This window comes from Ovis canadensis, chromosome 2, assembly GCF_042477335.2.
Source record: "Ovis canadensis isolate MfBH-ARS-UI-01 breed Bighorn chromosome 2, ARS-UI_OviCan_v2, whole genome shotgun sequence".
NCBI classification, from domain to species: Eukaryota; Metazoa; Chordata; class Mammalia; order Artiodactyla; family Bovidae; genus Ovis; species Ovis canadensis.
Window position 1 is genome coordinate 42,235,479 of NC_091246.1, and position 12,499 is coordinate 42,247,977.

Sequence of the window (12,499 nt, forward strand, 5' to 3'; positions counted from 1 at the left end):
CGGATGGCCCACATGCTATGGAAAGTGAAAGATTACAGCTGCCACCAGTAAATAAAACGAGTAAAGAGCTTCTTAAAGAAACCATGTCAACAGATAACCATGGAATTCTAAACCGTGGATGAGTCATCACATATCCACCCCTTCACAAAACGGGGCTCACATGTCCCCAAATAATGTTACTTTTAGGAGGTAAGGCTAGAGAAACGACTGGGCTTCCCTGGTGCCTCAGAGAGTAATGAATCTGCCTGCAGTGCAGGAGACCTGGGTTTGATTTTTGGATCAGGAAGATCCTGGAGAAGGGAATGACAACTCACTCTGGTATTCTTGCCTGGAGAATTCCATGGATAGTGGGCTCTAAGGTTCATGTGGTCGCAAAGACTTGGACACGACTAACACTTTTACTAGAGAAATGACTAAGCTTGGAAGTACTCTCAAATTTTATTAATGTATTGGAAAGTCCAAGTTTTTAAACAATGTATCTGATCTGGGATCCCTGGTGAAAATTCCTTCCTTCCCACTAGAATACCAGGAGAGCTCAGGCGCTCTATAAATCATTTAACTCCGCCCCCCCCTTTTTTTTTAAGTTTATTGAATTTGTTACAAGATTGTTTCTGCTTTACCTTTTGGTTTCTTGGCTATGAGACATGTGGGATTTAGCTCACCAACCAGGGATCAAACCTGCACTCCCTAAACTGGAAGGCGAAGTCTTAACCATCAGGGAAGTCCCCAGTCATTTAACTTCTTGATTGATATCCAGTGTGCTTCCAGATTTGACTTTCATGAACAAGCCTGGGATAGGGATTTTTGAGTACTTGTCCAATTTTATTGCCTTAGATGGCTATTGGAATATTGTCACGAACATTAGGATGGCACTCAGAGGGAAAGCAGCTGAACCTGGTAGAAGTGGGATTTAGAAAGAAATCAGAAGAAGCCCCAGGGGTAGCACAGTTGGTAAAGAATCTGCCTGCAATGCAGGAGATGAAAGAGATGCAGGTTTGATCCCTGGGTTGGGAAGATCCCCTAGAGAAGGGCATGGCAATCCACTCCAGCATTATTGCCTGGAGAATCTCATGGACAGAGGAGCCTGGTGGGCTACAGTTGCTAAGAGTCAGACACGACTGAAGTGACTTAGCACACACCCAAAGGGAAGAAGGAAGAGAGAGAGCCAAAGAAGACAGGCATGAATGTAGGAGGCAGGAGGGTTGGGCATCACAGGTACCATCAGCCTCTCGTCCTCGTGGTCCCACAAAGATAGAAGGGCTGCCACCCTCCCCAGCAGAACTGAGCAAAACCCAAGGAGGCTCCCAGCCATGCCCTGGGCCTCCACGTGATCATCCCTGGGCTGGCCAAGGCTGCCACCTGCTTCAGTTTTGATAAGTGGGCTGAAGGGTACTCTCATGTAAGCCATAGATCCCGGTCCTTAATGCAGGAGACTGCAGGAGGCACAAGTCCCATGAGTTAGGTTCCTTTTCTCCATCCACTCCCCTCTCATGTCCACATCCCTACCACAGAACCCACGACACTTCAAAGATCAAGGCTTTATTTTCCATAGCTCCAGTGTCACAACTGTAGCAGCACATCAGAAACATCCCCACACAGAAACACACATTTCTCCCCTTCTTCTGAGAGTTGGCGATGACTTGAGAGGCAGAAACCATGATATTTATGATGGGCATTTAAGAAACGACACAGGCCCACCACGGTAACATACACCATGCATCTCACAGGTTAAGCAGCAGCAGTACATTTGTATTCAACAGGCACACTCATCCTTAAGAAATAAGGACTATTCTGCAACATGGTGGTGTATGAAGTGGACAAGGAGGGGAGACTGAATAATTATTTCAGAATTCAACCTGGTCTTTCTTCCATTTGCCTAACATTAACACTAACAGAGAGTATGTTTAGGGGTATGTTTAGAGAGACATAAACACTTCCCCCAGCAGCTTGATCTCCGTGGGCATTTTGCATCCCTGAGTGGGATGGAAGCTTGTTGCACAGACTTCCACTGGGGAGATGGGGGTGGGGGCTACCTCTGAGAGGGGACAGGTCAGCAGTCAAACTTCCCAGCCCAGGAGAAGACCCTGTTCATCAGGCAGGTGTGGGAGCTGTCTGACATGGGTCTCTGCTGTCCGTAACCTGCAAACTATCCTGGGAGGCACAGTGTGCAAGGTCTCAAGATGCTGATGTCCCAGGACCACCCGAGTTCTTCCTGAGAATGAGAGCACCCCAAGGAGCCCGGGTCTGAGCCCGGTGACAATGCACAACATGGACCCTGCCCAAGGTGAAGGGCCAAAGGTCAAGGTCAGGACCAGGCTGGGTCAGAATGAAAACACACATTTGCTTCCTACTCGTTTTAAAAGAAAACTGCGAAGCCACTGGGTCTTGGAGAGAGGCCTGGGAAGGCATAGCTGAAGGAAACATGCTTGCATTTGCTCTCAGGGATAATCTGGCTCAGATGTGCCATTTCAGAAAACAAGGCGGCATGTCCCCAGGTGGCGTGTACCACACCAGGTTGAAGATGGTTCAAGAGGCATCCTGACTGTGCACGAGGGCCCAGGTCCTTTCAGCAGCTGCTAGGGGAACCTGGGCAGTGAGAGGCTTTTTAAGGGAGACATTCATGATGGGCAGGGGAAACAGAGAAATGTTGTAGATACACTGCCTGTGTTTCTTAAAATCCCTAAAACTGCATAGGGAAACACAGATCAGGACTGAGTCCAACACACACACACAGACAAAAATACCTGAAGTGCCTGGGTTAAAAGGTGGATGGAGAATGAAGTCCAAGGATCAAGGTAGGATTGATCCCATTTGCCTGCCCAACAAGTAGCCAAGCAATGGCATTTCAAGGGCTTCTAAGTGCTAGCCCTGAAAGGCATACATTCATGTCACCCACAAGGGAAGAAAATGGTTTTAGTAAGACCAGCCACCCTAATTCCACCGGGGGCCACTGTGCTCCAGCATGAGCCGTGCTTGCCACCCAATATGTGTGCGTGTGGCAGGGGATGAGCTCACAGCTAGAGGAAAAGCCCCAGGGTCAGATCTTTGGTCCTGGAATTTCCAACAAAACACAAAGGGAAAAGGCACATGACGGTGACTGATTGAACAAGGATTAAAAAAAAAAAAAAAGTAGCTAAAAGTATTATTATTTTTTTCAACGTACCTTTTTCCCCTATGAAAAGAGAAATTCAAAATATAAACCTTATACTTATTATTTTACATTCAAGTGGAACTTCCATGGGGAGCTCAACACAATTTTAGGCCACACAGAGCAATGTACTACTTTGGTGTCCTGTGACTTAACAGAATGGAAAAATTCAGCCCTCTTACTATTTTTTTTTTAAACAGCTTTATATTCCCAGCTGTAACACTTGCTTGTACACATACACAGGCACACACTCAAATTCAAAAACTTCTACATAGAAAAATAAAGGATAAACATTATCCATCTATTTTATACTGTGTACTGGAACTTTTATATACATAACTTTTTGTTTCCTCTTTAATGTTTTCAGTCACTGCACACGTTCTTCCCTCCTGTGTGATCTATGGGCGATTCTAGGGGAGGAGATGCTACACTGAAGGAAAAGCTACATCGCTCTCAGGGTGGGGGAGGAAGAGAAACAGCAATTTCTCGCTCCCCTGCCGGTCTTCCCCTCATCTGCTATCACCTGGTATGTCCCGGCGGATGGCCATCGGGTAAGCAGCTGTCCTGTCCTCTCCTCCTTCTAAGAAGGGGTCAGGGCGCGCAGAAGGCCCCTCCTGCCAACCCTGTACCCCAGTAATCTTGGTGTGAGGGCAGGGGAATGGGTGCAGGCAGGGAGAAAGCCTTTGCACAATCAAAGACGCTGGCGTCGCTTCCCACAGCCCGTTCCTTTAGTAGGGAGTTCGACTCTCCAGCTTGTGTTTGGTGAGGAAGTACTTGAAGAACTCATAGACAGACCAGGAGATGGCGGTGGATGGCATCTGGTAGATTACCCGGGCCTGCACACCTTTGAAGTACCCAGGCAGGCCATTGAGCTGGTACACCGTCCGGAAGGCATTGGCCATGCCCGACAGCCGGCCGCTGATGTTGGCCAGGTTGAGGGCCATGTTCTCCTGAGTGTTGAGGAGGGTCTTACAGACGTCCAGGGGGGTGGTGGCGGCGGCGGCCAGGGCCCCGGCCAGCCCGCCTGAGATGATGTGGGACTGCGGGTTGTAGCCCCGGTAGGGGTTGATCTGCTCCTGCAGGAACTCGTAGGTGATGAAGTGGATGGACTGGAAGGGAATGTTCATGGTCAGCTGCGTGGTGTAACTCCGATAGAAGGCCCCCAAGCCCTCCGTCCCCCACACTGTCCGGATGCAGCTGAGGGCCGACCGGTGCGGAGAGTTGTACATCTGCATGCGTTGCTTCACGACTGTGGTCGGGCCGCAGGGGGGTTGGGTTTGGCCCCACCCCGGGTCGGAGTGAGATGGGAAGCCAAGCCATAAAGAGAAACAAGCAAGTTTAGACACGGGTAACAGGGCATGGACAGCTAGCACACACACCCAGCCCCAGCCCGAGAAACCGCCAGGGGGCCAGCTCCGGGCCATCCCGGTTTCAACACACGCCTCCGGGACCCAGTGCCAGGAGCCAGGAGGTGGCTCTTTCTTGATGTTTCTCCTGCCTGCCTCTTGGTTCAGGTGGCCCCCACACCAGGCAGCCACTTCAGATTCCCTGAGCTGATCCCCCAGGTCCTGGCTGCCTTGGGCATCACACACGCCGGGATTTCAATCCTGCTTCCTGGCTCCTTTGCCCTCCTTTGTCCCACTATGTCTACTGGACACGTGGCCTGTCTTATTCTCAGTGGTCTCCACCCCGCTGACAGCGTTTTTAGCTTCCGGGTCTCAGTGCTCTTGAAAGAGACACTCGATGTTAGCCCAAGTTCGATGACAAACTCCAATGAGGACTCAGGCTCTGTTAATACAAAAGTAACTGGTGGTTCAAAGGACAAATACTGCGGTCCCTTTAGGCTTAGAATTTTAATTGTCTCCAAGCACTGCAAGATAAACACATACAGTGTGCTTTAATTCTAAAGGAATAAAGATATAATGTCAAGGAGAATTGAACTTCATTTTTTTTTTTAATCTCCTGAAAAAACAAAATTGAAATAAAACTCTTGCCCAGTTGACATGGGCTAACTAACTAGTCATTGACTCTGAATCGCCTTAAACCCACAGAAGCAGCAGCCTGCCTCCCCATCTGACCCCTCATGTCCTGGAAGGTCATGAACGTGTTTCCTGTCTGATGGGGCATGGGAGGCAGCTGAGAGCAGATAAACTGTAACTTTAAAAGACAAAACCAAACTTACAATACTTAAGATGTTGCACTTTTTAACCTCTGATTCTCCCTTCTGGCAAGGGACTGTTTTCAGATGAGGAAGGAAGCAGGAGAGAGGCCCACATCTTACAGAGAGACTAACCCAGCTGAAACTATGCTCAGCACCAGGTCCAAAAACCCCTCCCTACTTAGATCCGAGCTGGCTAAGGATATGAGGCTACAGAAAAAGCCAAAGGAACTCATCTGCACAGCTAAGAACTGTTTTATAATGCTCCCAAAATTCGAAGGGGAAAAAAACGGTAATGTGAGAGGAGACAGCTACAATAAAGTGGCCAAATGTTAATTTATGAAGTAGAATGATACATATATCGCAGGAGGCAGGGGTTCACCATACTCTTCTCCCTACATCTGCCTGTTGGAAATTTTCTATAATAATTTCAAATGCCTTTTAACAAAGCAAATTGAACATAACCCCTAATGGATGACCTCTGACAACTTTCTTCTAAATCTGTCTACACTTGGTAACAGTGAACAAAGGCCAGCAGGGTGTGTGTTTGTGTGTGTGCACATGTGAGCACACAAAGGTTTCAGAGTAGTACAACAGTATATAAAAGAACCACCAGGATGCATGGGGATGACCTAGAAAGATGTTATGGGGAGGGAGGTGGGAGGGGGGTTCATGTTTGGGAAAGCATGTAAGAATTAAAGATTTTAAAATTTAAAAAATAAAAAACAAAACAAAACAAAACAAAAAAGAACCACCAGGAGAACTTGTTAAGCAGCTCTACTGACTTAGTAGGTCTGGAGTGGGACCTGTGAATCAGCATTTAGCACGCCCCAAGGAGGCACAGATGCTACTCGTCCACGGATCCCACCCTGAGAAGCTCTGTTTAAGTGAACAGGAGTCCCAGAGCTTAAACGCTCACGTCCCTTCTCAAGGCCTTTCAGAACATGGTCAAGAATTCTCCTGTGTCTTCTGAGTGAGGGCCAGGAGTCCCCTTGCCCAACCTGCTGCCCTGCCCCCCACTTCTGCTCCTGCCCCTCTGCACAGGCCCTGCTGCCTCTCCCTGGGACCATGAAACATTACCTTCTGCTGGATTCATGACTGCGTCGTGAAGCAGGGTGGCCATGCTCCCAGCTATCCCTGTAAAACAAACTCCAGAAAATTACCCTCTGGGACTGGGGCTTCTCAGGAAGTTCCTGGAACCTAAAGTCAGACAGAACCCTGGACCTGGCTTTCCAAGAAACAAAACTCACTACCCGTCCACCCAGGTGAGCACCGACTCTTGAAATCCTAAAGCAATTGTGGAAAATCCTGGATGAAAAAGGGGAAGGTAACACAGACACCGTTACTCACATTTCAATTCAACAGAAACCTCATTTTCCCTAGGAAAAGGCTAGACCTGCCAACACAGGATGTTACCGGAAACCACACTTTGGTGGCTTTTTCCACCACTGAAATTTTAATTCTTTCTCATCCCTGGCCTTTGTCTACAGATTAACTCACTCTGCCCTTAAATTGGGGCAATCGAAGGAGATATCATGTATACAAGCATAGGGGCTTCCCAGGTGGCTCAGCGGCAAAGAATCCACCTGCAATGCAGGAGACACCAGTTCGATCCCTGGGTCGGGAATATCCCCTAGAGGAGGAAACAGCAACCCACTCCAGTATTCTTGCCTGGACAATCCCATGGAAAGAGGAGACTGGTGAGCTACAGTCCATGGGGTCACAGCCTGGGACACGATTTACCAATTAAACAACAACGACATACACACAGGAGGGGGAAAAAAGACAGCGTTAAGAAAATTCCTTAGTAAAATCCAGGTTTGTTTTTTGTTTTTTTTAAAGCAAATGGCCAAGGGGAAAATGCTCAGAAGACCTGCCAAGGGCAGATTACCCGGGTTAGTTTGCAAAGCGATGACATGTCTCAGGGACGGCCATGTCTCATGTCTCAGGGACAACCAAGCCCAGGTCTCCTCTGGCCTGGCTTCAAAAGCCAGATTCCGGCCTGGAATTTTGCTTTTGACTCTGGGTTTCCTCTGTCTGTAGGTCACACTGCCCAATAATCAAGACAACCGCTGGAAAGTGGGAGAAATGAAGGACACAGGCTAAAGCTTCAGAAACGCTTACGTAACCCCTCCCTCGTCCACACACATGTAGGGTCATCTGCAGAAAGACCAGACTGCAACCAGAGCGCACCACAGGGAGGTGGTAGCTGCGCTGGGCAGACCTTGAGGTGAACGTAAACTCTCCTCCAAGGGGTCCAGGCGCCAAGGAGCTAGAGGCAGTTTTAGCAAAAGCGGGGCCCTGAGGCCATGAACTTGGAGATATCGAGACTGCAGATCTTGGCGACCGTTTGGACAAATGGAAGTAGGGGCCAATTTTTAAAAAGCAAAATAAATGTCTGCAAACCAGCCAGAAGGAGTCATTTTTACCAAGGTTTGCTGATGGGAATGATGCTTTGGAGAAGGTGCTAAAAAACGTTGCTCTGCCAGTTACATCTACCTCTCCGCTGCTGAAAAATAAATTTGTTAAAGACTCCTGGTGTCACCAGCCAGAGTTGCACTCCAGACCCAAACAGAAACTAACCAGAACCAAACCCACAGGAGCCAAACCCAGTAAGCCAAGCCTACGTAACAGTTGCCTGTGGCCAACTCACTCCCCCTTCCGCCCCACCGCCCGCCTGGCTCCCTCAGAACAAAAGAAAACTATTTCAGCCCTTGCTTGCAGAGAGATGCAACAAACGGAAGAGACTGGGGGTGAAATTCCCAGATCCCCCGAAGTTTACGAGGGAAAGGTCCTTTGCGCAGGAGCAAATCCTTCGTCAGCCATAAAACTTCTTGACCTTGTAAAGCTTAGTTAGATCTTGATGCTGTAGAGACCTGTTGGGTCAGTTTTTAAATAGTCTCAAAGAAGCTGTCCACATAACTTTTTTTTTTGGAATCCAGCATTCAAAAGTTTTGTTCCTATTCAGGGTGTTTTTTTTTTTCCCCTAGATCTGATCATTAATTGCTTTTGAATGTTAAAAAAAAAAAAAGGCAAAAAGGCAAAACCCACTCAACAATGAAACACCTCTGTCACTGATTCTCCCCAGACTTCAGAAAGCGAAGGAGGGGAAAGAAAAAAAAAGCACGCGTGCGTGTGTGTGTGTCTGTGTGGGTGTGTGCGCATATGTCTGGGTGTGTGTGCACACACATAAGTCCTTGGTTCGTAAGCAAGCGTGGTAGAGATGAGGCGTCAGGCAGCTGGGTCACAGGGAGGAGAACCCTGGGGAAGGGTCTGTTGAATGAGAGACCTTTCTAACTCCAGACAAACGCTTGCAAATACCGTTGGCTAGGTGGCTGTTCCCCTGGTGGTGGAAAACGGCATTTAAAGTCCTTTTCATGTTTTCGTAGCAGGCAAAATACATGGCGTGGGCTGGCCCCGCGCCCATCATCATCACGTTGAGGCCTCGCAAGGGTCTCCAGAAGCCTTCAGTCCGTATGATTTTCTTGAGGGCTCCATAGACACTTGTGTAATGGGCTTTGGGATCTGGATTCAGACTCTGCATTCGTGTCTGGGGGAGGGCGACAAAAGGATAGAGAGGGATTAATGAAGCTGGTCAACAGGGAAAGGAAGATCTAGGGAGAGAGGGAGAGAAAAACAGGTCATTTTTTTAGTTTCACAGGATTTCTGAGTGAAGATAACTTTTATTCTTCTCCTCCCTGGAGCAATCCTCTACCCCTACACACACATACACATGCACTCACACACACCCACATACACACATGCACATGGATTTCATTATACCCAGCAAAGCAAGTAGAAGATGAGGGGCAGGATTTGGAGTAGAAAGACGTGCCCGGACACTGGCAAGCTGTGTGAGTTTGTGCATGCCAAGTTACTTCAGTTGTGTCCGACTCTTTGTGACCTCAAGGACTGTAGCCCACCAGGCTCCTCTGTCCACAGGATTCTCCAGGCAAGGATACTAGAATGGGTGGCCATGCCCTCCTCCAGGCAAGCTGTGTGACTTCTGCTGAATCCCTTAACCTCTCTGGGCCTTGGGAGTCTCAGTGGAAAAAAACACAAGATTGCTGCAAGCATCAAATGAAACAATGGGTCTGAAAACTCTTAAGAAATTCAGCGCTGTTAGTAGCTTGGTCATGTCCAACTCTTCGCAACTCCATGGACTGTAGCCCACCAGGCTCCTCTGTCCATGGGATTTCCCAGATAAGAACACTGGAGTGGGTAGCCATTTCCTTCTCCAGGGGATCTTCCTTGGAGATTCAGGGATTGAACCCTGGTCCCCTACGTTGTGGGCAGATGCTTTACCATCTGAGCCACCAAGGAAGGTGGCAATAAACTCAGAGACCTAGTCAAATAGAAGTATTATTATTATCCAAGGATTCCCACTTGGTTCTCAAGACTTCTGTGTCCTCACTTATCTGAGTCCTCTGTGTTGTTAAAGTTCCTGTTCAGCCTCAACCATAAATCTCCTTGGAATCCTCCATCCCTCGCCTCCTCATCTCCTCTAAATACTTTTTACATTTCATCATTACAAGTTAGCACTGAAATATATGGTCATGTTCTTAACACGTTAAAGACTGCAGGATTTTTGCAAAAACTAATGCCTGTGGAATTAATACATGTTATAACATCAACTCCTCCCTGAGTCCCCAGCTGGCCTGTCCCACTGACTTTGTACTTGCCAGTCTCCACAATCATGTGAACCAACTCTCTCTCACATCACACTGGTCAATAATGGGTTAATTTTTCCCTAAGTATAGTCTTGCCTCCTGGAGGCAGAGACCAGCCTTCCCCATCTCTGTCATCCCCATCACACCCCGCAGGCACTTGAGTAGGTGTGATGGTTAATTTTATATGTCAACAACCTGACAAGGTCATAGTACTCACGCTGGCTCCAACTACAGTCAAACACGCTGCTTGTGAAGCAACATTTTATAGATGAGATTAACATCAGTTTATAGATGAGATTGACATTTGAAGTCAGTAGACTCTGAATACGCAGAAGGCACTGGTGACCCACTCCAGTACTCTTGCCTGGAAAATCCCATGGACGGAGGAGCCTGGTGGGCTGCAGTCCATGGGGTCGCAAAGAGTCGGACACGACTGAGTGACTTCACTTTCACTTTTCACTTTCATGCACTGGAGAAGGAAATGGCAACCCACTCCAGTGTTCTTGCCTGTAGAATCCCAGGGACAAGGGAGCCTGGTGGGCTACCGTCTATGGGGTCACACAGAGTCGGACACGACTCACATGATTTAGCAGCAGCAGATGCTGAATAAAGCAGATTACCTGCCACTGCATGGGTGGGCCTCGCTCAATCAGGTGAAGGCCTGAAGAGGGTAAAAAGACCAAACCCTCATGTCCCCTAGGAAGAAAGAATTTTGCTTCTAATCTTTGATTATAACATCAACAGATCCCTGAGTCCCCAGCTGGCCTGTCCCACTGATTTTGTACTTGCCAGTCTCCACGATCACGTGAACCAACTCTCACACACACATGCACACACACACACACACACACACACACACGCATGCACCCTATTGGCTCTGTTTCTCTGAAGAGCCCTGACCAGTACAGCAGGTAAGAAATATTTATGGACAAAGATCACTGGCTCAGTCCTGCAAAAGCAGCATTCTCTCCCCTACTCCTCTCCCCCAAACACACACACAGTCTAGACTAGAGCATCTCCAAACTTTGGTAGGAATACCCTTCAACCTCCACACAAAATTATACAGAAACTAACCTATAAAACAGAAGAGCCTCTGATTGTTAATGAGACAAAATGCTCTGCGCCCTCCTCTCACTCCCCAAGCCGAAATCTGGCCCCCTCCAGGAACCCTGGGGCTCAGAGGGACATTGTGAAAACCAAACCGGCAGTCATTTTCAGACACAGGATTTTGCCAGCTAGTAAAACCACAAAGAATATGGGCACACTGTAGGCAAATTTTCATTTTGCCAAGAAAGGATATAAACATAATAGCAATATAAGCAACAGGCACCACTGCCCTGTTTGATAATCATTTCCTAAAAGAGAGAACTCTTTTTTTTCTGGCTATGCTGCATGGCCTGAGGGATCTTAGTTCCCTGACCAGGGGTTGAACCTTTGCCCTCTCCAGTGTAAGTGCAAAGCTGTAACCACTGGACTGCTAGGAAAGTCCCAAGACAATTTTAATGCTTCAAAAAAAAAAAAAAAGTCAAGACTACTTCTGATTACCAAACTGGTCTTTAAGTTAGATTTAGCTTTAATAAATACTAGTTCCCTCTCCTTTTTTTCTACCACAGACTAGTGAAAATGGCCCTGAACTAATCAGAAGAAGCCACCAGACACCTGGGCCCCACATTCCCAGGGTAGAATGGACAGGGTCAGCATCTCTGTATCTTTTTAACTGAGTTTTTACTCCAACTCATTTCAAAAGGCTTCCCAGGTGGTGCAGTTGGTAAAGAATCTGCCTGCCAATGAAGGAGATCCAAGTTTGATCTCTGAGTTGGAAAGATCCCCTGGAGATGGAAATAGCAACCCACTGCAGTATTCTTGCCTGAGAAATCTGATGGACAGAGGAGGCTGACAGGCTACAGTCCATAGGGTCGCAAAGAGTCAGATACAACTGAGATTACACACACACACGCAATAATGGTGGGCACACTATAGCCAAAGAAGACGAAAGAAATGGGAGAGTGTGCCAACCAGGGCGGGAGCTGACTCAGAACTCAGGCTTTGCTCTAAAGTGCGCTGCTGGCAGAAGCCAATAATGTACATGAAATGCAAAGTGCCGTCCTTGGAAGAGGAAGATATGGTGTTTCAGGGATGGCAGAGATTCTCTAGCATTCAATTCTAAAGGATGTTTGAAATTTCTTAAGTTTTACAGCAAATGAAGCTTCGTACTTCCCATGGCCTTTTCTGATCACTGCTCTGATAAAAACCAGGAGCCTGAGGCAGGAGGTGGTACAACCAGGTGGCCCAGAAGGCAAGCTCTGCTATCTGACAGAACTGATCTTATCACTTATGGTGTGACCCTGGATAAGACAGTTAACCTCTCTAAGCCTCAGCTTCCTCTTTCTAGAGAATGGCTGAGAAAATTAAATGCCTATTCCTGTCCTTCTGGTTAATGACAATAAGGGATTCGTTCAAGAGGCTAAGTAATATGGTTCTTGTAAATAGACTTCCAGAACATTCCATGGAATTCTAGAAAGT

The 12,499-nt window shown here is 47.6% G+C and overlaps 1 protein-coding gene across 9 annotated transcripts in view; it reads right to left on the minus strand.

The window, feature by feature from the left end:
- Window positions 1-1,523: 1,523 nt before the first annotated feature.
- Window positions 1,524-12,499, minus strand: part of SLC25A37 (solute carrier family 25 member 37) — a 46,471-nt gene continuing 35,495 nt past the window's right edge. For 3 of the 9 annotated variants that reach the window (XM_069573986.1, XM_069573987.1, XM_069573988.1), the window contains 3 exons: window positions 8,628-8,856; window positions 6,387-6,443; window positions 1,524-4,397 (listed from right to left, as the gene is read on the minus strand). In XM_069573986.1, the coding sequence (XP_069430087.1) occupies window positions 3,877-4,397; window positions 6,387-6,443; window positions 8,628-8,856 (807 nt within the window). In that variant the 3' untranslated portion in view covers window positions 1,524-3,876. Of the gene's footprint in view, window positions 4,398-6,386; window positions 6,444-7,197; window positions 8,857-12,499 lie in introns of all 9 variants that reach the window. The other 6 variants (XM_069573989.1, XM_069573992.1, XM_069573990.1 and 3 more) reach the window with 3 other exon arrangements.